We start from the raw sequence: 25,298 nt of genomic DNA on the forward strand, positions 1-25,298 counted from the left end.
AAATTGGCTTGCAAATAATTTTTGAGCAGAATAGTGACTTAATTTTTTGCTCCATAACTCCACTTCTACAACTCCACCTCAACTTCTAAGCTACAAGCTTAGCTTTTATTTTTTTTTAAATGAAGTCTGAAATCTGGGCAAATCTGAGTGGGCTAAGCAATCTGGGTGAGATGCTTTATATCTGGGTAAAACCTGGAATTTTGGGGGGCATGGCAACTCTAGCCCAATATCTAACTTAGCTCTTCCCCACCAGGAGAGAGATCGAGATCTGCCGCTTGCTCACCTTCTCTATTTCTTGGCAGTGTGGTGGGGCAGGTTGTTTTTTCTCTTGGAAAGAAAGAGGCGGGGAAAGTGATAGAAGGGATGGTGAAAGAGGAACTTAGGAGGAAACCTTAGAGACCAGGAATTCCCAGGCCTATATTCTCAATGAGCCTGGTAGAGCACAAGCAGCACACATATGGTGGAATGAGGTAGATCATGCATAAAGAGGATACTGCATAGAAGAGAAACACATGACTAGACAACAAGATGATTATGCACTCCCAGGCAGTCTGCAAATTGTCACACAACTACCATAATGTGCAGTTTACCTCTAAGACTCAATATTCTCCAAGCATTTTCACAAGTAATGTTCTGAATGTGTTTGGTGTGGAATGTGAATGTAGATTTAGTACACAAGGGAAGATAATCATTTTTAAAATAATCTATGCATTCTAGTCAATGTAGCTTTTTAATTTAATGTACAGCCACAGGAAGTTGCTTAAGCATTACTTCTGATAATGGTTTTTGTCTAATCTCCTTTAATCCCAAGAGATCTCTTTTAAAAAAACAAAAAACCTTCCCTTTCCATCTCTTTAAAATATGTCTAACTTCCAATTATTGTTTGTGAATTTTAAAAATACTGTTTCCATTTATTTATTTATTTATTTATTTATTTATTTATTTATTTATTTATTTATTATCTACATTTACCCCTTTTGTCTAGCATTGTCAGAGAAGGAAAGACAACCAGGACCCCAGGGACCACCTGGACCTCCAGGACCGCCAGGTATATACTTCAGATTCTGAATTAGTATGCAACATTACATGACAAAAAAGGATGGGAGGACCTATGCAGGAGAGCTAAGTCTGCAGCATCCTATACATCTTCCTACATTTTGCCATGACATACTCCTGATGGCTTCTAATATTCTTGGCAGAACACCAATATGTTCTGGCTACTATATTCCCTACTATTTTTACTCTTACCTAACATGTTGTAGCTCACTGCAGATCTGATTGGTTTAATGTAAAATTAAGCCAAACATTTATTTCTTCATAGAGTGATCTGAAATTGTTACTTGGCTAGTTCAGTCATCTGAACCTGCCCAATATTTCACTGATGCCCGGCAATAGACTTTGCTTAACTAATTAAGAAAAGGAGGCATGAAAACAACAGAGAACAGACTGAAAGTCTCTGAGGCAAAAATTGCCCTGTGCTGCAACCTAATTGAGAAAAGACAGAAGAGTCCTCTGTGTCCCATGGTTCTGGAAAAAGCATTCCGGGTGCTTCTTCATGGAATGTCGTGTCCCCCTGCTCTAATACATGCTAATGTTTCTGTTGCTTAGGGGAAGGATTACCAGGACCTCCAGGGAGACCAGGACCTCCAGGATCCTTTGTGCCCACATCTGGTAAGTACTTCTATATGACCTGTAAGCTCACATTCCCATTTTGTATCCATGATAGGAATGTGGAGAGATGTTTTTTGAACAGCTGAAATGAGCCCTTCAACAAAGCTTAGACATACAGAATAGTACTAAGAGAGCTGTCATCAGTAAGGAGATAGCAGGACTTTTGTCTCTCCACATATGAATTTATTGGTTATTGTCTTTTTCAATACAGAGAATTTCTTTGCCGGCCCACCAGGTCCCCCAGGCCCTAAAGGTGCAACGGGAGCCCAAGGTGAGCTATTTGAAATCCTGCCAGTTTGGCCCAGTGAATCATATGAGAGCACCTGATGCTGTACTGCAGAGATGTTGAAGCAACCTGGAGCCAGCGTGGTGTAGTGGTTAAAGTGCTGGACTAGGACTGGGGAGACCCGAGTTCAAATCCCCATTCAGCCATGATACTTGCTGGGTGACTCTGGGCCAGTCACTTCTCTCTCAGCCTAACCTACTTCACAGGGTTGTTGTGAAAGAGAAACTCAAGTATGTAGTACACCGCTCTTGGCTCCTTGGAGGAAGAGCGGGATATAAATGTACTACTACTACTACTACTAATAATAATGATGATGATGATGATGATGCAGCAGACCACTGGAGGATGGGAGGCCCTTCTAAGAGGAGGATGTAAAATCCCAGGGCATGGTCTGAGGACACATGATGTAGCTGCTTTGCTGAAGCTAAGCAAATCTAGGTCTGCTCAGTGCCTGGCTAGGAGACTGCCAGGGAACTCCATGGGTTCCAGCATGGAAGAAAGGTGGAATAGAAATTAAATAAATAAATAACTATAATAATAAATACATGTTTCAAAAATATGATTACACAAATGAAATTCTGCCCCTTCTGTACAGCCATAAAGAAGTTTCAGGTACCAGGTTTTTTTGCTCTGAGTAGGAATACGGAAGGGGAACAGATGCTGTCTGGAATCTAATTATGCACTTATCTAATCTCAAGGAAGTAATTAACAGAAAAATTCTCAGGTGTTTGGGTTTTTTTTTTTAATGTCCTTTTTGTGACCTGTTTCAACCCTGGGAATGTATTCTGGATGCTAAATTTGAGAAGTGGTTAAACGAAAACATAGTTTTTCATTCATTGCTCTGTGGACCTGCAATAGTTTTCAGGGTGTCTTTTTCTGGGAAGCACTAGGGAGCCTTTTCATCCTTTTCTACTTTTGAGGGAAGCTTTATTTCCTCCTTCCTTCTGAAGCAGTCCTAGTCCCTGCTTTCTCAGCAGCAAAAAGACATATTCCAGCACAAAACAGAGACTCTGGCTGGCTGGCAGGACCAGAATCTAGTTTTGCACTGAGAGGAGCTTGGAATGTGCATATGTAGGACTAATGTCTGATACTGGATCATGGTGTTTGTTGCACTGACTGCATGCAGGGGAAGACATTTCCATACTATATCCCCAGCATTGTACTCTGCTAGTTCTGACATTGATACAAATAATGGGAATAACTTCTAAAAGTGGATCTTAGCCCATTATGCTAGCCAAGAGACAAACAACTCTGGATGTTCCCCATCCCTACAAACATCAGAGATCTCAGAGATGTGGAGACACCATCTGAGAAAATCATCTGAAAACTTTTCCTTGGGAGGCGCCATGAAATACTCTTTGCATTTCTTTGGAGATAAATGTTGGCTCTAGCTCATCTAACAGATCTTCTTGTGTGCAGGTCCTCCTGGCCCACGAGGAATGACAGGTAACAGTGACCTTTCTCTCTTGTTGGGGTCAGGAGCTGTTGGTGCCCTGTAGGAATCAGAATGATTGACTTACCATCTTTCCCAACAGGTGAACCAGGTCAGCCAGGTCTCCCAGGAGCATCTGTACACGGTGAGTGTACACTGAGTCCCCTTCTATCTTAAGGCCTTAGAGCCACATCATATACTAAACAGCTGCAAACCAGCATTTGCTATTGAATGTACACTTAACAGGGAGATTCATCCAGTTCTGACTCGCTGATCAGGGTACTTGTGTGAAAAGTGTTGGCAAATGTGTGTTTGTCACATTCACATTTTAATTTTTACTTTGCACGTAATCTTAAATGTACGCCTATACAATGTAATGTGTAACATGCATATTTTTAAAAGCCTTTTTGTCCCCTGATTTTTTTGCTTGGTGTTTTTTGTTCGCAGGTTCAGGAGTTGCCATCCAAGGCCCCCCCGGACATCCTGGGCTACCAGGGGCACCTGGACCTAAGGGAGAGAAAGGTTTGTGAGGAGCAGCTCCTCTTCTCACAGAGAACCCTTTTATGACTTGAGATGCTGAATTCAGTTGGATGATGAAAAACTCTGTGTGTGTGTGTGTGTGTGTCTTGCTGTGATGACATATTCCTTCATTTCCTTAATGCCAGAGTGTACCAGTGAAAGTGCCCCTTAGAAGCTGAGCATTCAATATTTTAAAAGTTAATATTAATAGTTGTAGATAATAACCCTTTGAGGAAACTAGGGAGCTGGGAACCCCCTCCAGCTCATCCCCCAAATTAATCAAGCTTTCAGATGTTCAAGTGAAATACTTAAGGGTTTTGATATAAATCAATATGAACATTTTAAAAACCCATATACTGTTTTCCTGCCTCTCCCCTGCCCTCTCTGCACATTTACTCTCCACGGGGCCTCTCCTGTGTTCAAGTGTTCAGTGTTGTGCTACCTGTTACCTCCTCCCTCTTCCCCAAATTAAGACTTATTTTTAAATGGGGGAACCAGCCAGGTGGACAGGGGAATGGTGGAGGTGAGTACCCCATTTTGACTTTGGCCCAGAACCCAGCTCAGAGAGAGTTGGAACCGAGGCCAGTCTATTTGAGGAGAGAAGTGAGTTTATATTTTGAACTCACCCCTTTCAGATTCTCACCCCATCCCTTTCTTCTTCTAGCTGGGGTAAAATCAGTGGTACAATCCTGCTGAATGTATATGAACCTGCTTTATACTGAGTCAGACCTTTGGTTCATCTTAGCTCAATATTCTCTACACACCTTTCAAAGTGATGACTCCCTTGTATTTAGAAGGGGAAGAGCAACTGTCCCTATTCAACCCCAGCATTCACCCCCTGCTAACTAAGCAAAGGAGGCATCTTTCAAAGTGGTGATTCTCTTATATTTAGCAGGGGGAGAGCAACTGGCCCTATCCAGCCCCAGCACAGCATCCCTCTAGTGGCTGTTGCTGGTATCTGCCTTATGTTTCTTTTTAGATTGTGAGCCCTTTGGGGACAGGGGACCATATTCTTTATGTATTTATTTTTCTGTAAACTACTTTGAGCACTTTGGTTGACAAGTGGTATATAAATATTGTAGTAGTAGTAGTACCATAGCATCCCTCCAGTGGCTGTCTCTGGTGTATGCCCTTTCATCTGAGAGCATGTGTAATTTTGTGGCAAAGTTTGTGAGAAATGTGTATAGGTGGTTTTGTTTGATTTGAAAACCTCTCTAGACGAAGAATTACTGTAGTGTCACTTAAGTTTCTTTTTAGATGACTCCCTGTCCCAAAAGGGCTCACAATCATAGTTACTTTTCTGTGTGAACTACTTTTTTGTTGAAAAGCAGTACCGGTAGACCTCGTTATCTGCAGATTCCATAACTACGGGTTTGGGTCTCCGCAGTCGGGAAAAAGAAACCTGACCTCGGCATACATGAAAAGTAGGGGGGATGCCGACCTCACGTATCCACGGGTCAGAGGGGGCTGGAAATGACCGCAGAGATCATTTCTGGCTGCCATTTTCTTCTACGGAGCCACAAAATGGCTCCTGTCTTTGTTAAAAAAAAAAATGGGGGAGGCACCGCCAATTTCCGGCTGATTTGAGAGCACAGCACAACTCAGAGGAGCAGCAGAGCAAGGTAAGCAGCTCCCCCCTGCGGAATTTGGCCGATTTTTAGCCATTTCCAGCTGATCCCATAGGATCAACTACTTGATATTTGTGGTTTCCATATATGCAGCTGCAGCCTGGAACAGAACCCCCCAAATGTTGAGGTCCACCTGTATACAAATATTTATTATTATTATAATGCACTGAAAAATCTCCAGGATTTTTCATCTGAGCATCTCCGGGTACAGTTTTTCCTATCTGGGATGCACAGATGATTGAACCCTGGGGATGTTATTTTATTTATTTATTTATTTTTAAAACTTCCAAAAGGCTCAGGGCGGTTTACATTAAAACGCCATTAAAATCAGTTAATAATTAAAACAAATTATCAAAGCATAACACGATTAACCATTTAAAACATCATAAAACAGCAATTAAATAATCACAACAATTTAAAAACAAGTTTTAAAAAGCTGAGAAAGCCTGGTTAAAGAGATGTGTTTTCAGAAGTTTTTTAAAAATTGCCAGAGATGGGGAGGCACGTATCCCTGAAGGGAGCACATTCCACAATCTCGGGGCAGCAGCCGAGAAGGCCCGTCTCTGTGTAGCCACCAAACGAGTTGGCGGCAACTGGAGACGGACCTCCTCAAGTGACCGCAATGGGCAGTGGGGCTCATAGCGAAGAAGACGCTCTCTTTTCATGTTGTACATGAAAAGCAAGTGCTCTACCACTGAGCTATGGCCCCTTACGCAGCAACTAAGACTTTCATCCCCCATACATAATACAGTTAGAGAGATGGCTTTATATGGCCAAAAGGCTTGCTCAGTGAAGATTAGATGCAGTAAACCCTATTTTCCTTCCCTACTTTAGGTGATGCAGGTGTACCAGGAGCCCCTGGCATCCCCGGAGGAGGTAAGCGAATCCCACATGAATTGATGCCAGTTTAGAACACCTAATTTGTGTGATGAATGGACCTATTTGCATATTTTGTGAATTGCCACGGCAATCGTAGTACTGAAGTGTTATGAGCCTCTTTCAAGATAAGCATTTTAAACCCCCGGGGGTGGGGGGTATGTGACACTTCTGACCCATGAGCCTTGGGAAAGCAGTTCTGTGCCTACAATTATATTGAATAATTGTTTGAAAGTCAAGTAAGTAAGTGTATTAGTGGGTGTAGGCTACAGTGTTTTAAAAAAATGTTCCAAGAAAAGCGGGATTCTGTGCCCTGAATAAGTGGTGCAAATGTGCATAAACTTGCTTAATTTGAAGTTGGATAGTGTATTCTTTGTGTAGGAGTGTAAACCATGATGGGGAAACCATTATACAGAGCACTGAGGCCCCACTTCTTCATCACCCAAAGTTATGCTCCGCTGGCCTCTGAGAAGTCAACCCTGCTCACGTGTTTTCAAGCATATCTCTGCAGCTGTAACAGCTAGAAACCTATTCCCACACTCCTATACTCTTAGGATGCTAAATCCATTGTTAGAGCATATTTTCCATGCTAGCACAGTGTGATATCACAGATATGCAGCACAAAAATACCCCTGAATATACTGGTACTGAACTACAGCTATAAACCGGTTAGCTATAAGTTGCTATAGCTGTGGTCCTTACAACTGTAATTATCCCTAAGATGTAGTAAGTCCTTGCCACCTCTTCTCCGGACTTTAGAAAAGAGAATGGTCAGAAGAGGTGGTGTAGTTTTGCCTTGGATTATATACTTGGTGGGGCCATCAATTTGCAAGTGAGTCATTGTGTGGTTCCGGAACAAGATCAGAGCATCACGTGGTCAAGAGGAGTGATTCTGTGACACACAAGACACCTCTATTGTGCTACTATAGATTTTATTTTTGGATCAGGACATGAGTGAGAAATGAGGGACCATTTAAGGACACACCTACTTGTTATACTGGCAAGCATAATGTCCCCAAACAGATTGTCTGCTCGTTAAACTCAATGCAGGGATAGGGGAAGGGTATTCATAGGGAAGAATCAGTGGGTGGGAGGGTGTTCTGGAGCTTAAACTTCTCCAGAGCTACCATTCAAATGTCCACCAGCCATATTTTTCCACAGTCAGGCTTCTTCTGTTTTCTAAATGACTTGGTGGGCGGCAGGGGAAGGTAGAGAAGAATTTGCAGGGGGAATTGACAGGAGCAGAAAGGGCTAAGCACCTCGCTCCCACCTGTCAATTCACTTCTGCAAATGCTGGTTCCCGGCATACAAACATTGGTGTTACAAGGCAGATGCCCAGATGTTAATATGATGTGCTGAGTGAAAGGGTCACAGTGTGTCCTTGCCTTATCTGCTTATACATTGCTCCTGAAGAAAAACAAGTAATTTGGCTTATTTACTTCTACAGCTGGATCAAGATTTTCTCAGGGTCCCCCGGGGCCACCAGGCCCTCCTGGCCCCCCAGGTCTGGGAATTGGTTCAGTTCAAGAGATTCAGCAGTATGTCTCCGAGTACCTGCAGAGTAAGTACACACACGTGATTTGCCTGACTTTCACAAAACCATGTAAGCCATGCCTTCTCTTAAACTCCTATTATCATGAACTGTCTGTCTCCAAACAGCATTCCGTGCAAATGCCTTGGGGCACTAGGGAAAGTCTAGATTAGTCTAGAGCTTGTTTACCCTCTGAAACAATCTAAGAGCTGATCTACATATTCTGCAGAATGAGGTGACAGAGTTCTGGACTGTACCATTTTGGATTGCAGATGGGAGGGTCATATTTTTGAATGCTCTGTCATATAATAACAATTCCTTGATTATAGTAAGGACAGCCTATCAGAGAGATTTTGAGCTAAATATTTCTGTCTGAAATGCTAACTCTCTACATGTAAGAAGGTTCTTTTTCTTCTTTGCTTCCCTTTTTCATACAGGGCAGCATTCAAAAATATGAACTCGTACTGCAGGCTAAAGTAGTATAGTGTGTGATTCTACTATCTCATTAAGCTTAATATATAGATCAGCTCTTAGCTCATATTTTGCAAATTCCAGGCCACTGGTTATGCCTATGCACTCTTGGTAATGAGGTAACTATAGGATACTGGGTCCTTCTCTGATCAAGGATCAACATACACACAGGAGAACCTCGTTAATCACAGACTCGAGTATCCGCGGTTTCGCATATCCACAGTTGGATGATTGACACCAGACTTCGGTATATGCAAAAAACAAAAACCACGAGGAAAAAATGGTTGTTATTGAGTTCAGGAGCCTCAAAATGGCTCCTTTTGACTAAAAACACAGAGAAATAAATATATGATTTCCATCCAATTTTTGGCTGATTTTGAAATATTGGGGAGCACTGCTAGGGACCCACAATGCATGATAGGCCACTTCCTCCTGCATTTCTAGAGCCCTTAACTCCCATTTTCGGTACTTTTTATGCCCACTGGGAACCTAATCCCCTGATTCGCATTGCCCCAATGACTCCGTATTCACTGTTTCCATATCCACAGTAGTAGCGGAGAATGGAACCCCTGTGAACATGGAGATTCTCCTGTACTAGTTTATTTGTCTGTTTTATGTGTTTCTTGCTTAGAGAGTGAGCGGGCTGAAGGTAATTTTCCAGATAAGCCAAACATTAAATAAATAAGGTAGGAGTTTTGGAATCTGGATTCCAAAGCCAAAACTTCCATGAGAACTGGTGGTGATTTATTCTATGGAGGCGACTTCCAAGAGAGGAGGGGTGGGGGTGGGGATAATCAATAATGTGGGCAGTTTCCCAAGATGATGCTGATAGAGTCGCAGCAGAACTACAAAACCATGTAATCACAAGACTCATCCATTTTAGTAAGAGTTTAATGCCACCCTTCTACTTCACTAGGTGACAGCAGCAGGCGTTATCTGGTTGGACCACAAGGCCCACCTGGGCCTCCTGGGCCCCCAGGAATCATTACTGCCACTGCTGCTGAAACTTTGGATTACGCTGAATTGGCCCGAAGCGTTATGAACTACATGTCCTGTAAGTACAATGTTTCTAAGTAGCAGGCTTCCATTCCTTCTGTTAGGTTTCCATCTCTAGCCACAGACTCACAATATAAATGAAAACAATATACGCCTTTCCTATTTGCCAGAGACATGTGCCAGTTTCTTGGGCACTGCCACTACAAGCCTTTGTCTCTAGTTGTGTCCCAACTTTGTGCCATTTTTGGATGGATGAGGCTCACTTGGAGAGGACCTTTGGTAAATCTTAAAAGTTCCCAGGGCCCTCTTACTCTTTGTTGGATATGGCGTTCTGGTTCTAGTGGTCTTCCTTCACATTGACCCCTTGGCTTGGTGTCAGGTTGGAAAGTTTGTTGTGTCTTTTACTGAACGCTAGGCGGGCCATCCTAATGTTTAAAAAAGCAAATTTACTAAAGGAATACAAATGTCAATATGAAAAGGCTATTTCTGATTTTAAAAAAATTCGCACTATGCTTTGGTGGAGAACATTTTGCTAGTTCTTCTGAAGTACAGTACATGACTAAAATTTGGCAAAACCTGGTGCTACATACATTTGACACATTTTAATACAATTAGTCAGGAGTAAACCCCATTGAAATCAATGGGCTGTGTAGCCAGATCCTGTGCATATTTATGTGGAAATTTAACCCTACTAAACTAAATAGGACTGAGTGCCAAATCGATGCGCATATAATTATAATCTTAATCATTTAACTGCATTTTAATTCTGTAAATTCCTGTGAACTTGATTCACAGCTCAGTTTTGCTCCAGTGTCCCCCTTTCAAGATTCAATGCCCAAATATATGTAAGACTCTTGGATGCACAAGTTTCTAGTGACTGACATAGCAGTGTTGGAAGACACATTTGTGCCAGTACTGCCATATAGTACGCTAAAAAGTCATGCTATTTGATGGAACTATTGACTTTCTGCAGCTGTGGTGAAGAAGGCCACGTACAGAGGAGCATGCCAGTGCCATTGATTGTCTACTCCGATGTATCACTATGCTCATAGAGCTAGCACAGTTTTCAGGGGCATAGGCAGGATTTCAACCTGCTGACTATACCATACTGTTGCTGTGATGTGTTCCCACTATGCTAGAGCAGAATCTTCTGGACCCAAACCCTTTGAAGCAGCTTGCTTCCATTACCAGCTGATGGCTTATTTTGGTGTGCTGGTAATTTCTTTGTGCCATTTTATGACATGTTTCTGAATATTTCTCTTCCTCTAGCTTCCGGTTTCATTTCTTCCTCCTCCACGTTATCAGCGGACGATCTCCTTGTCATGCTTCAGAGTAAGTGGCTAGTCCAAGGACTGCAAGGAGTCAGTACCTTGCAAGATTCTTACACTTATAGAAATATAAGGAAAATGTGCCTTTATGGAATAGAATAGTTGTATACACTATTGCCTACTTAGTCTGGTCCCACCTTCCAGGGTTCTGCCCAGTGAGTGGAAATATACTGAGATGATTGACAACTAAGGAAAATAATGTTGACTTGCTTCATTTCTTTCCACTGCGTGTGCAAACAATGAAGGAGATGGGAGCCATTTTAGCAGTGCTTTGCTCCAGTTCATAGCTGGCAGTGTGCTCAGTTCATAACTTGAGAATAAATGGATTGGCACCTGGCATTCCTTTGCAGAGGCATAAAGTGCTGCAGAGGCATAAAGCTATGCTGCAGGACTGCTGCAAATTCAAAGGCAGAATTGGAGCTTGGGAAACTGCCCACATTATTGATTATCCCCACCCCTCGTCTTGGAAGGCCTCCATAGAATAGGTCACCACCAGTTCTCAAGGAAGATTTGGGTAGGAGGTTTGGGGATCCAGATTCCAAACTCTTGCCTTATTTGCCTTATTCCCAAATAGTGCTCTCGCAGATTTCCCCATTTGAGACAATGGGGAAATCTGCCTGCACAACCACCTGTTCTTAACAGACCCAGTATGGCCTTTGTGGGGCAACAGCCCCACAGCACAATATTACACCTCCATAATGCTGCACATTATGTGACCCAACAATATTGCATTGAACGTTATTAAAGTTATTAAACAAAATAATTAACTTCAAATATATAGCATTTAGGTTTTTCTGCTAGTTTGGATAGGAAATGCTTCTAGGAAGTGCTTCATTCTTTCCTAGTCCCATGAGTTAAACAGAAATGTGAAACTGGAAGAATCTACTAGTATAAGTACAATGGAAGTTATCTCCAAATTACTTTCCCTGGTACCAGCACAATGACTCACATGCACATAAGCTTGAATCAGTAGAGATTCAAGTAGATTGCTAGTAGATTTAAAACCTGTAATCATAAAATGCTTTAAAATAAAGCTACAACTGGACTAATCATCAAGCAGTGGCATGCACTACTGTGGAATACTGCTTGAATGGACGAATTAACACAACAGTCTTAGCATTTGGGGAGATCTCCAACCAGGACTGTTTTATTAAACACTGGTATCCTCTCATAAAATAGCATATGTTAAATGTCTAGTTAGCCATCGCATTACAAAAGGGCAGTTTGTATTTTGGAAGGACACTTTCTCTATAAGATTGGGTGATGGCTTTCATGATTTGACCTTTAGTATTTTAGAAATGTAACTACACCCTGCAATTTGCATAATGAATTATTTTGTCCTGCCTTTTACTTTTGAAATTGTCACCCTGTTTCACTGAATAATGTGAAAAGTAATAATAAAAGTTAAATTACAAAAATGCTTTAAAATGATTGGCTGAGTGATTAGAACCAGATGGTTCCATGTCAGAAATACTGATGTTTCCAGTAGGGATGTGCATGAAGTGGTGCTTGGCCTCTTTGACGGGGGGGGGGGTTACCTTTAAGGAGCAGGGAGGGTGCTCATCATACCCCCCCCCCAGCCTGCTGCATTTCCCCCACTGGGACTGTCTGCAAACTACTGGCATGGGGCAGCAGTGTACTTCTTTGCCACCCTGGTCAATGTTGGACCAGAAGTGGCTGGTGTATGTGCGCACATCATGCACATGCATGTGCACTGGCCACTTCCAGTCTGACGCTGACTGGGGCAGCAAGGAGGTACACGGCTGCCCCACGCCAACGGTTTTGCAGACAGCCAGCAGGGGGGGAAGAGCACCCTCCCTGCTCCTTAAAGGTAACCCCTTGCTTTCAAACCGGCCCGAACCCCAGACCTCCAAACCAGTCCAGAAAGGACCACCGAACTGGTTCATGCACATCCCTAGTTTCTAATAATTCTGGTAAAACAAGCTAAGCAAACAAGTTGATTTTCCCTCACTTTTCTTTCTAGGACAGGAACTTCGTGAATATCTAATGGGACCTCGTGGTCCCCCAGGTCCCCCTGGGCCGCCTGGGCGGGGAGGAGGTGGCTTATCTGAAGCACTGGACTACGAAGAATTGTCGAGGCGGGTTATTAGCTACATGACAAGTAATTATTCTTTTTACAACTCAGCCCTATGGATATGCATAAGTATTATTTTGCACAAGGTGGTTTTTGCTAAGATCCCAGAGTGAGGCTATGCATTACTGTAGTGACTGCAACCACTTGACACATGTGACACAACACTATGAAAATTGGCAATTATAATAATAATATGTTGTTGTTTTTAAGCACCCCCCACTGTCACCAAGTTTAAAGCCTCTACTTAAAGCAGATATTCAAAGAGTTCCTTCCCACAAGGAAGGCCAGAGACTGTGCCAAGCAAAAGCAGAAAGTCTTAGCTCTCATATTCAAATCTTCATCTTGAAGATTTAAGTAAGACTGAAGCAACTCTCAATCTTTTTACTTGGTCTCTCTAGAGAGGGATCCCATGGCTCCAAGTCCCTCTAGGGAGTGGGTGGACTATGGGCAACATATTACTTGCTTTTCCACATTTCCTATTCACATCTCTAAAACATTTCCTTTTCCAGTTGTATGACACACTTTCATTTCTAAATGTCTGTTAATATTCTAGGTTCAGGAATTAGCATTGGGCTTCCTGGCCCTCAAGGTCCCCCTGGTTTGCCTGGAACATCATATGGTGATATCTTAGCTTTGCTTCAAGGTATGTTCTGCATTCCTATCAAGCCATTCTGAGAGGTCAGGCATATTGACAAAAAGGTTTAAGATGTATACATAAGGATCTAACACATTGCCACCAAGGACTAATACAATTCGTTGTCCCTTAGCTATGATTTTACAATCTCTAGGTCCAATTCTGGGACCCACAGGTATTGGAATTTGGAAATGGAGAATATACATCTTGGACTCCTCTATTTACTTATGGGAGGCAGAGAGCAAAAGGTTCATTTTCACCTCATTTGTAGGAGGTGGATTGCTAGAGATAATGCTGAGTGGTTGTGTTCATACTTCATCCACAATCAGAGCTGAAGCAGAATCACAGTCCAGGGGCAAACTATAAAACTGCTGGTCATATCTTTCCCCTGAAAATAGTATGTGCAAGGGACCTGATCCAGATTGAGGCCACACATGGTCCTGATCTGTGCTGGAGGATCCTTATTAGCTTCCATTGGTTTCAAGTGGAACATTCCTTGCAGGACAAAGCGCACACAGAGGAAGGCCAAGTCCACATTAAGACTGGGGGGGGGGGAGTAAGGTCAATGCCCCTTTACTCCCCACTGCCTTCCTGGTTTGGTACCACATGTACTGTTTGTAGGGGAAAGCATGCTAGCGCACCTGGCCAATGAATAAATAAATGAATAAAGCCACAACTGGTTTGTCGCTTACTGTTGCTTTTAGCCATTTTACAGAAAACCTGTATCTACAAAGAGCCGCTATAGAATTCAGGGGTGCAAGGTGAATGGAACTGATTATTTACCATGACATGACAGATTCTTCCATTCTATTAATTATCACACCCCTGCACACAAATAACAGAGCGAGGTGGAGGAGATTTCTGTCTGTGTAGCTGATGGCAATTCTGCACAGGGGATAGGGGCAGGTGGGCCTTGCTTGCATTTGACAAAAAGAAATAAGCATCCCAAGCACTCATTCACTTCCTTTGTACTTTCAGCCTCAGAGTTTAGTGGCATTGTAGGGCCACCTGGTCCCCCAGGTCCTCCTGGAATACCTGGCAGCTCTCTTTCCACCCTCACTGCAGAGGAGATTTTCACATACCTGCAACGTAAGGAGATTTGCCATTTTCTGTGATAAAATTATTTGGTATCTGAGCGGTGTCTGGTTCATGGCCTTCTAGGACATAGTGAAGAAATGTGATTCATACAAGATAATTCAGTAATTCCCAATGTGATCCCCAAAGATTTGGGTGGGTTAGTCACCAAGACAGGATCTTGAGGACAATGGAACATAGTGGATGAAACAGCCAGTCCAATATTCTATTGTTGATTCCCTGTCATAGAAGAGTTTGAAAAACTCCTAGCAAAACCCCAGTTGGTGGTTTTGTTTTGGAGCAGACAGGGTAAAACTGGGATTTAAACATGGTCTTAATTGGCCAATGTAATAATTACCCCCAAGTTGCCTTGCCTCTACTATCCATATCCTAAATTTAATTGATAAGGGCATCTTTGGCTGTATACTCACTAACTCTAAGCATGGATTATGATTGCTGCTCCATCCGTGTATTGAGTTTTATGGACTGAGAAGACAGGCCCCCGCCCTGAAGGACACACAATCTAAAAACAGACTGATGTGAGGTGAAAACGCTGAGGAAGAATATGCCATTATTTCATATACATATATATGCCTGTCTGAGAGGAGAGGAGAGCTGGTCTTGTGGTAGCAAGCATGACTTGTCCCCTTAGCTAAGCAGGGTCCACCCTGGTTGTATATGATGGGTAGACTTGATGTGTGAGCTCTGTAAGATATTCCCCTTGGGGATGGGGCCACTCTGGGAAGAGCATCTAGGTTCCAGGTTCCCTCCCTGGCATCTCCAAGATAGGGCTGAGAGAGATTCCTGCCTGCAGCCTTGGAGAAGCCGCTGCCAGTCAATAGACAATAGTGAGCTAGGTGGATCTATGGTCTGACTCAGTATATGGCAGCTTCCTATTTTCCTATCTTTACTGAGAAAAGTGTAGCATTGCATACTGTAACGGACATACCTTGCAAGAGTACATCAGCCTATTAATGTGTTTGCACAAGAGTAAGCACACTGGAAATAATTGTCTTATTCTTGTGTAACAAAAATTGCACAATTTACACAAATTGTGCAAATGCAATGTTACTAGGCTGATGTACTCTTACACAGTATGTCCACCACTAACATTTAAAATTATTAAGCTTGATGTGATATGTCATTTGTTGTTTCTAGTTCCCTCCACCACCCTCTTAAAATAATAGAATTTCATGTTGTTTGATGTTGATGTTGCCAGTAGTAATCTGACAGAGTGGAAAGTCCTCCTACTTGCTTCAGAATCCAGATTTTGCAAAGATGAAATAGTATACAATTTTGAAATGTCAGTGAAATTGTGTGAAGAAAGAAACAAACTGTGACTTCTGACCCATTTGTGTAAAAGTTGCATTCTGGTGAAATTATTATTAATAATTTCTGCTGAAGGCTTAAATTTTAAAATTGGAAAAACATGAGGGAAAGAAAGGGTCAGTAAAGACAAACTTTAAAACATAAACGAGAACAAAAAATTAAGGTTTTTTTAGTTTTATTTCTAACAAGCATCATTACATATATACATTTCATTTTTAACCAAAACTGTTTCTTCTCCTCCTCTCTCCAAGGTATGGGGTATTCCTCACTTTCTGGTCCCCCTGGACCACCAGGGCCACCTGGACCACAAGGACCACCAGGCTTTGCAGGAACTGGCCTCATTTCCTCTGGTGGAAATATTTGGACTGATGAGTTCAGGAGTGAATTGATCCAGTATCTTACTAGTAAGACATAGTACCCTTCCCCAATTCTGTTTGTTATAGCCAGCTGTTTCTCTTCTTGAGATTCCAAGCCTCATCCTGGCTCTCTGCCAATGGCTGATATCATAGCTCTTTTATAGCAACTGAGAAATACATACAACAGCTGTTAGCCTGAACTAAAAGGTCTCTTGAGAAACCAAAAGTGTTTCTTATGGACCTGTTTTAAGGTAGACCCATAGGATTTCTTTCTGTTTGGGTTCCTTTGACCTATTAGTTTTTACGGAAGATATATTTACTTTAATTTTTGCTTGCTTAACCAAAAGCTAAAAGAAATGAGAATGCCATCTCAATTGACAGAGTATTATCTTTACCTTCAGCTGAGTGTCAGGATGCATTGTCTGTCACTCCTGGAATTAAACAGAGACAGGGCCTTTTCAGTGATGGTACCACATCTCCGGAACTCTCTTGCCAGGGAGATACATCAGGTTCCTTCTCCTGGTGCTTAAATAGCAGCTGAAAACTGGGTTTTTTCATCAGTTCTTTTATTAGATCAGCGAAAGCAGGCTGCTGCTGCTAGGCTTTTATATTGTTTTATGCTTCTGCTGCTGTTATGCTGCCTTGATCCTAGTTTTATTATTAACCTTTTGTATCTTTAATTAAGTTGTGGCTTGTATTTGTTTTACTGTTAGCTCTCTTAGGTTGCTTTTGACAGGAAAGGTGAGCTGTAAAATCCTTAAAATAAATAATAGGTTAGAATGAATATTTTCAAAACTGCAGTTGCTCTGGGGCCTGATTATTCAGAAAACCCTGAGCTACATTGTCGATATAAAGTGAGTTAAAAGTGGCTTAACTATTTTCAGCTGTAAACCATTTTGTCACTGAGCAGTTTGTGTTCTGCATCTTTGCAAGTTGGTGCCAGTTTTGATAAGCATCCAATCTGTCAGGGGCCATCTTCTACAGCAATCCTTCCAAGGTCAAAGGGGCAGGGCATGGAACTGAAAGTCACTGAGTTGCCATAGGTTACTACAGGCCATTGCATAGTGTTGCATGGCAATCTGCAAAAACACCCAAATGAGAGCAGAACTTGGTCTCAGTCAGTTCAGCATAGCCAGTTCTTTGCAGACAGCTGTTCTGTTCTTCTGGTCCTCTCCTGCTTGGAGTGGAATTTTATTGCCACTCTTCAGCTGTATCCCAGCTGTTCCTGGCACCCCTCACAAGCTTCAGCACCTTTGCAGAGCCATCTGCCCTTAGCATCAAAGCCCTGTAGTTCCATTAATACCCACTGCTGTCTCTTATAGGTGAAGATGTGCGTAGCTTCATCACAGGACCTCCTGGGCCACCAGGACCACCTGGCCCAAGTGGAGATGGCAGGGGCTCTCTCAATTCAGAAGGATATTCCAGGTCTGTGAGTTCAGCCTTATCCTATGATGGATCACTAGCCAATAGGGGATCATACGGCAGCTCTTTGGGAAGGAACGGAGCATATGGCGGCACACTTGGAGCAGATGGATCATATGGTGGATCGCTTGGAGCAGATGGATCATATGGTGGATCGCTTGGAGCAGACGGATCATATGGTGGATCGCTTGGAGCAGATGGATCATACGGTGGATCGCTTGGAGCAGGTGGATCGTATGGTGGAGCAGGTGGATCGTATGGTGGCACACTTGGAGCAGGTGGCTCACTTGGAGCAGATGAGTCCCAGCTAAGATCCATGGGTGCAGGAGGAACTTATAGTAGATCATATGCTGGGTCACTGGATTACAATGAGTTGGCAGCCCGGGTGTCTGAAAACATACAGAGTAAGTACACCAATATTTTATGCCCCTCTATTTAATATGCTCAGGGCAAATAACTTTAATTTTAGAAGAAAGGGTAAATATAAACAATAAAAGACCAAATAAACACTGTCATAGACTAAAAACCATCAGCTACCATCTTAATCATTTCATTGCTTTTAGCTGATTTTAAAAGAGTTTTTAAATTTCTTTGTATTGTATTTTGTACTTTGTATTTTCTCCCCCCACCCCCTTTTTGGTCTGTTATGATTTGATGTGTTATATGTTTTTATTTCATGTTTTAATGCTCTGTTGTGTGCCGCCCAGAGAACAATTTGTTATGGTGCGGGTAACAAATAACGTTTCTTATTAATTATTTTTATTTTTATTACAACCTTTCTAGTTGGCTTCTGGAAACTGTTTAGGTTTTGACCAATTTCCATTGGGGAAGAGGAATAGGAAAAGTGTGCCGTCAAGTCAATTTCGACTCCTGGTGCCACAGACCCCTGTGGTTTTCTTTTGGTAGAATACAGGAGGGGTTTACCATTGCCTCCGCCTGTGCAATATAATAGTTACAGTGAAAAGGCCACTGAGAACCTTTAAAAAAAAATCCAATTGTAACTTCTTGTATAGGGCTGAAAACATATCTTGCTTCTTAATCAATCTGAACAGTCTCTGGTGATTGTGGATTGATTTGGGACATGCGGTTTTGACAACAGGAAAAGGAATCATTTTCCTAATTGTGATGTTGGCTAACATACGGAGCAAGAATGCACCACTGGAGCAAGTGAGCAGCCCAACAGAACTTTCCAATTAAATGCTCCTTTGCAGCAGGGAAACAGCAGTTTTTGACTCTCTCCCCTTCCCCAGGAAGCCCTCTGTGACACCTCAAAATATGTCCCGAACGGTTGTGCAACATATTTAAATAGGTAAATAAAACCCAATGCCTGTGCAACATAAATCTTCAAGTTTTCATAGGACCAACTCATACAATCCATTGGGTGTGTGGACATAGTAGGGAAGATGCTTGAAAAGCTGCCGCATGCTTGGTCTTTGCCAGTGAAAAGCCCGTCAGCTGCTTGTGCTCATAACCATGCCTGGGATTCAGATTTGGCACACCTGCAAACAGTGGTCAACATGACACGTTGCGCCAGAATGCTCCATGCCAGGGCTGCTGTGAACATGCGAACAGCCCCAAAGTTGTTAAGAAGAAGTGGGAATGAATGTTTATTCATTCACGCCCCCCACCCCCCAGAATAAATGTGGCAGTGCTGCTTGTGCAGCCACTCGTTCTTAACCATTGTGGGGGCTGCCTGCATGTCCGCAGCTGGCAGCACCGCCCCAGAGACCTCCAGTGTTGAAATACTGCACATCATGATAGCCACTGTTTTTACAATGCTTACCAAAGCACTCTTGCCTTATAGCAGTTCCTCAATTTCAAATCTGTTTTTTAACTTCCCAGGTCGAGGGCTCCTCCAAGAGATGATGACTTATGCTATGCAAGGGCCTCCAGGGCCTCCTGGCATCCCAGGGATCAGCAGAGTGTTTGCATCCTATGGCAACGTCACAGAGGACCTAATGGATTTCTTCAGAAGTAAGTCGTATTTTGCCACAGGACATTACATACTACCTGCAGCTGTGGTTTTGTTGGAGAGGAGAGCTAGTCTTGTGGTAGCAAGCATGACTTGTCCCCATAGCTAAGGAGGGTCCACCCTGGCTGCATATGAATGGGAGACTAGAAGTGTGAACACTGTTAGATATTGCCCTTAGAGGAGGGAGTTGCTCTGGGAAAAGCAGAAGGTTCCAAGTTCCCTCCCTGGCATCTCCAAGATAGCGCTGAGAGAGATTCCTGCCTTCAACCTTGGAGAAGCCACTGCCAGTCTGTGTAGACAATACTGAGCTAGATGGACCAATGATCTGACTCAGTATATGGCAGCTTCCTATGTTCCTATGGTTAGGGGGTCGCCCAGTTGTGAATAGAAATAAAAAGAGCTTGAGACAAACTGGATTTCTGGGGCTTTAAAGAAGGGTGACAAAGTTACCTTTTGGTTCTGTGAAAGGTTTGATTGGCTGCCTAGGCCCTACATACTTTGCAGAGTTGAACCACTGGGCTTAAAGGGCCACCTCCCCCCCCCCCCCCAAAGGCTGATGGTCTGCTTTTGGAAGACACCTGAGGTGTCACACCTCCCTCTTTGAAAACACAGTATTCCTTATAATTGCAATAAGAATTGAGAGCACATCTCCACAGACATGTTGTCATTTGATTGTTTTCTACAGCTCATGGAACTATTCAAGGCCCTCCTGGACAGAAAGGAGAAATGGGATTCCCAGGACCCAAAGGTAAGAATGTGGATGCCACACTGAGAATCTAAGAAACATAGATGGATGTCTCCGCCTTCTGCCTATGATCCTCACCTCTTGATCCCTACTGAAAGGAAATCCCCCAAAGCTGTATTTCAAGAGTATGTTATAAATGCACACTTTGGGCTCAATGTTAAGCTAATATTTTTCTATTTTTTCATTTGAAAATTAAATTAATACTTTATTCACCTGAACTCAAAGCAAAAAAAAAAAAGAAGAAGTAACTTTTCTTTGCCCTTGAAAATATCTCAGTAGCAGCCACCTAGTCTAAACAACTGCACTAATGCAGGTTATGCGCTGGTAAACCATCCTTACCACTACTTGGCAGCCATGCTGGTGGCTGCCTTTAATTTCTTTACACTTATGGCCCTGTCTTTATTGCTGCATCATAGTCACATGGCAATAAGGACAGAGTATAGCCTTATTGGTCAAGTGGCCCTTAGTTCTGCTTCCAAGGAGTGCCCTGGACTGCTGCAGTGTTCTTCTCCCTCTCCTCTAATACTAAAACTAGTGCTCACTCACTGAACTGATTGGCAGGAAAATTTAGGACAGGCAAAAAGAAGTATTCCTTCTTATAGCACATCATTAATCTGTGGAATTTGCTTTCACAAAATGTAGTAATGGCCAGTAGGTCAGATGGCTTTAAGAGAGGATTGGACAATGTCAGGGAGGACAGGTCTATCAAGGACTGCTAGTCTTGATGGCTACATCCTGCTGAATCAGGTGCAGCCTGATGATGTTGCCTTGTTGTCAACATGCTTCTGAATCAGGTGCGGGGAAGCAACAGCAGGAGAGGGGGTATGTCTTCATTTTCCTGCTAGTGGGCTTCCCATAAGCATCCAGTTGGCCAATGAGAGAAATTGGATGCTAAGCTAGATGGGCCATAGCCTTAACCACAAGGATGCTTATGTTCTTATATAAGCCACCAGGATTATATCTGGTAGTAGCAGTGGCAATGGCTCAGAGTGCTTATGGTGGCTGCTGCCTTTTTTTAATCACACAGAGTTGGGCTCCAGGCTTGGCCATGGGCCCTCAGCCAGTTCCTGAGTTGACTGACCCCTGATGTCAGTCCTGCTTACGTTACTCCTGTGTGGCCAGCCTGGCTTTGCTGGCTCTTTTTTAAAAAGAGCAACACTCCATTTTGAGAACCTGAAAAGCAGCCATTCCAATTGTTGGATGTGTGTGTTTAATTTCCTTTGTTTAATCTTGTCTGGGAACAAGTTTGTGTATGCTGGCTGGCTGGCTGGTTGCCTGCCCTCAGGCTAAAGTTCTTAATTTAAATGCTAATATGTTTGCTACCCAGTTCTTGAGCATAAAGTCATTCATGACTTGCATCGATTGAAAAGCAGTATATAAATATCTGGAGTAGGTCTAATTGGCCAAGGCAATGGAAGTATAATCTTGTTTCCAGAGGGAGGATATTAGGTTTTAAAAGAGCTGGAACCAGTAGCTTTCTTGTTAGGTTCTATCTCTAGTTGATGCCTTTGTAAGGGATACAGTTTGGTGACATTGGCCGAGGACAACTAGAAGCCGTGTGGCCAGTGCCATGTTATAGGTAGGCTGGCCATCAAAACAAGACTAGTGCCAACCACTGAGAAATGGTGCTTGTTAACTGCTTCAACTGCTGAATGAGCTTGGCCAGAGCCACGCCCCCTCCCCTGCAATTCAGAAGTTTAAAGACAAGATAAAAGTAGAGGCAAACAACCTTACACCTGGGCATGAACTGAAATGTAATCCTTATCTTGACAAAGGAGAAAATGTTCTGGGGCAGGTTGGCCTGCTGCAGCTTGAGGAATTTCAAATTGGTAGCAATCATGTTAAAATTATTTCTAATGTCTTTGCTCTTCCAGGTGAAATGGGACCAATGGGGCCTCCAGGACGCCAAGGCCCAAGAGGACCAAAGGGTGAAAAAGGCGAGAAAGGTATTTATCTTCTCCAAACTATAGAAGAGTGCTTCTTGGATTTTCCTGATTCCAAGATAGAGAGCATGCTATGCACATTTAGTTTTCCATTATGACTCCAACAATCACAACCCCCCCCCCCACTTCTCCTTTAGTTGGTTAGAGTGCTGGACTAGGACTGGGGAGACCTGAGTTCAAATCCCCATTCAACCATGAAAACTAGCTGGGTGACTCTGGGCAAGTCACTTCTCTCTCAGCCTAACCTACTTCACAGGGTTGTTGTGAAAGAGAAACTCAAGTATGTAGTACACTTCTCTGGGCTCCTTGGAGGAAGTGCGGGATATAAAATGTAAAAAAAATAAAATAAGTTGGAGACCCTTAATGCTGTGGACAATGGCTAGCTGAAAGATATACACCCCTACCCTAAATGAAGAAAATTATCTTTTGTTCCTTAGACTAAACTGAGGGGTACTTAACTGTACCCATTTTAAAATTCCTGCATCTACAGCACCTTCCATGAAGAAATAGCATGCATATTGTCACTTGTGACAATGGAACACATGGATTTTCCATGTAGTTACAAAGAACACCAGGCAGTGTTGACTCACTTTACTGACTCTTTATAAATAAAACTCTAATTCATTTTTGTTAGGTGAACAAGTATATGCTCGCCGAAGGAAGAGGAGAAGCATTGGGGTCTAACCGAACAACCTGGATTCACACACAGGCTTTCTAAATGGCTTATGGGTGGGTTTTTTAAAATCCCAATAGAAACAATTTCCCAATTTCCAGCACATTCAAACTAGTGACCATCCAGCTGGCAGGAATATTTGGTATTTTGGAAGATTACGGTTCTCCTATAACTTTATCTCATATCAAGAAACCAGGGGGGTTCTGGTAGTACCTGTCAAACTAATAGCTCATTCTTTTGGTTTTATCCCATGTGTTCTGGTGATGAACTGGTTATATAACCCTAATCTAAACCCAAGGATTTTATATTAGCATAGTCTCCTAGGTTTAATTTACAATCCAGGATTCACTCAGTGCAGCTTCTCAAACTAAAGATTATAATTAAGTCTTCAGCAGAAGCTGAAATAAAAATGAAAGGACTGGATTTGGAGGTTGCTTTGAAGCTGTCTGTATATAAGGCACCTCCAAAATTACCAAGGGGTGGGATTCTAAAAAGGGCAGGCTGCGCCCATTTTCAAATATATTCCAGCAGGGTGCATATCCATAGGCTACTTTAAAAAACAAAAAATCATTCCATGCATTGCAATGATGTGAAGGACCTTGGGGCTGTTAGTATTTAAGCACTTTGGTTAGAACTTTTTTTAAAAGAAGTTTGCATTTATTTTTATTATGTTAAAAGTGCCATTGTCTTGTAAAGTTTGCCACTTAAGAGCTTGTTTACACTCTAGTGTCTGGTTTTCACTAGAATGAGACCAAAGTATTGCAGCAGACATGGCTGGTGGCATATCCAAGAGTATTAACATGTAGGTCATAGTATGAAGTGCAGTAGCACATACCCATAATGAGTTCAGTATCCGCATTTTCAAAGTGAGTGGTTTTGCCTGATAATTTCTCCTGCTGCTGCCTACTTCAGCAATGAGCACTCACCTCCTACAATGTATTTAAGGGGCATATTAGCATTCATGTGGAATTATATGCATCAAAGGTAATATAGGTCATAGACATGTCCCATTGAAACAGGAGAATCATCAGATCAAGATTAATTAACATGTTGCCAAGTTTTCACAGTGTGAATTCTTTAATCACATAATATACATGCATCATGGCAGCAACTGGGTGAGTCGATCATCCTTAAACAAAACAGAAATGACTATATACTGATAATCTTGCTGATGTGTGCGTAGTACAAATGGATTAAGTATCACGGCATTATACAAACATTATAGTCCAAACAGCATGCCTAAGCAAGTTCTATGTACGAGATTATACCATGGATAGTTTCAGGATCTTATCTCTTTGTTACCCATTTTGAAATGCTAAATCCTAATCAGTGTTGCATCCTTCAACAGGATTCAGAATTCAGCCAAAAAGAAATTGAAATTGATACATTAGTTCAATATGACAAGATGGAAAAATGTGCAATAATTGGTTTGTACTTGTGTGATAAATGGCCAACCTGTCAAATCAGCCTTCTAGTACTTTTAGATTAATGTGACAGGTTCGCAACCTCTCACACACAGTGCAAACCAATGATTGCACATCTTGCCAATGAGAACTAATTTTCACATGTACAAAGATGTAGATAGAAGTGTTAGACTTGAGCCACAATCCATGTGCTCAGTAGGGTTTTGAATTGTGTTCCTCCAATAACTCCCTGTCCCCCACATCTACTTGGCTGACTTTTGCTACTCAGGGGAATTTCAAAAGCACATTTGTGATGCAGCATAGAGGGAATGTTGCTAATCTAAGGGGGGAAACATCTCTGTTAATATATGCAAGGCCCTGAGTGCAACTAAAATAGTTCTCTGGGATGTGACTATGGTCGTGATGATCGATGGCAAAGGATTTCCAGCTTTTGTTTGGTTCTGCAGAAGTTCTAAGCACACACAGGAAATGCTGAATCACCTGTAATTGACATAGTGAGTGTGTAGGTTTGGGACTATTCTACTGTACTGTATGGAGTCTCTTCAACATATTAAAAAAAATTGGCTGTGCTCTTAAACCAACTGTATCTGTTAATGACACTTGCTTTTTTAAAATAAAAAAATACTTTTAAAATTGTGTAATTTCTTTTGTACCTCTCCCAAGGTCTCTGTGTGCTACAGTATACCCCATTGTATCATAATTGCCTTATAAAGGCAGGCTAAGCGATGCAGAAGCTTTTCCCCAAACTTACATGAATACAACAGCCCCTGTTTTTATGAACATATGAAGCAATCTTATGGAGAGTCAGCCTGTTGGACCATCTAGCTCAATATTGCCTACACTGATTGGCAGGGGCTCTCTAGGGTTTCCGACAGGGCCATTCTCAGCCTTAC

General features: G+C 42.3%; 1 protein-coding gene across 1 annotated transcript in view; it reads left to right on the forward strand.

Annotated features, from left to right (window-relative positions):
* The window catches only part of COL17A1 (collagen type XVII alpha 1 chain), an 83,442-nt gene extending 58,410 nt beyond the window's left edge, over nucleotides 1-25,032 (forward strand). The window contains exons 39-57 of the mRNA XM_053308995.1: nucleotides 986-1,048; nucleotides 1,609-1,671; nucleotides 1,883-1,942; nucleotides 3,377-3,403; nucleotides 3,493-3,534; nucleotides 3,837-3,911; nucleotides 6,371-6,412; nucleotides 7,860-7,973; nucleotides 9,331-9,468; nucleotides 10,680-10,742; nucleotides 12,723-12,860; nucleotides 13,387-13,476; nucleotides 14,446-14,556; nucleotides 16,122-16,274; nucleotides 17,549-18,052; nucleotides 19,491-19,622; nucleotides 20,306-20,368; nucleotides 22,240-22,311; nucleotides 22,943-25,032. Coding sequence (XP_053164970.1) covers nucleotides 986-1,048; nucleotides 1,609-1,671; nucleotides 1,883-1,942; nucleotides 3,377-3,403; nucleotides 3,493-3,534; nucleotides 3,837-3,911; nucleotides 6,371-6,412; nucleotides 7,860-7,973; nucleotides 9,331-9,468; nucleotides 10,680-10,742; nucleotides 12,723-12,860; nucleotides 13,387-13,476; nucleotides 14,446-14,556; nucleotides 16,122-16,274; nucleotides 17,549-18,052; nucleotides 19,491-19,622; nucleotides 20,306-20,368; nucleotides 22,240-22,311; nucleotides 22,943-22,992 — 2,000 coding nt within the window. The 3' untranslated portion in view covers nucleotides 22,993-25,032. The remainder of the gene's footprint in view (nucleotides 1-985; nucleotides 1,049-1,608; nucleotides 1,672-1,882; nucleotides 1,943-3,376; nucleotides 3,404-3,492; nucleotides 3,535-3,836; nucleotides 3,912-6,370; nucleotides 6,413-7,859; nucleotides 7,974-9,330; nucleotides 9,469-10,679; nucleotides 10,743-12,722; nucleotides 12,861-13,386; nucleotides 13,477-14,445; nucleotides 14,557-16,121; nucleotides 16,275-17,548; nucleotides 18,053-19,490; nucleotides 19,623-20,305; nucleotides 20,369-22,239; nucleotides 22,312-22,942) is intronic.
* Nucleotides 25,033-25,298: the final 266 nt, after the last annotated feature.

Source organism: Hemicordylus capensis, chromosome 3 (genome assembly GCF_027244095.1).
Source record: "Hemicordylus capensis ecotype Gifberg chromosome 3, rHemCap1.1.pri, whole genome shotgun sequence".
In the NCBI taxonomy this organism is placed as follows: Eukaryota; Metazoa; Chordata; class Lepidosauria; order Squamata; family Cordylidae; genus Hemicordylus; species Hemicordylus capensis.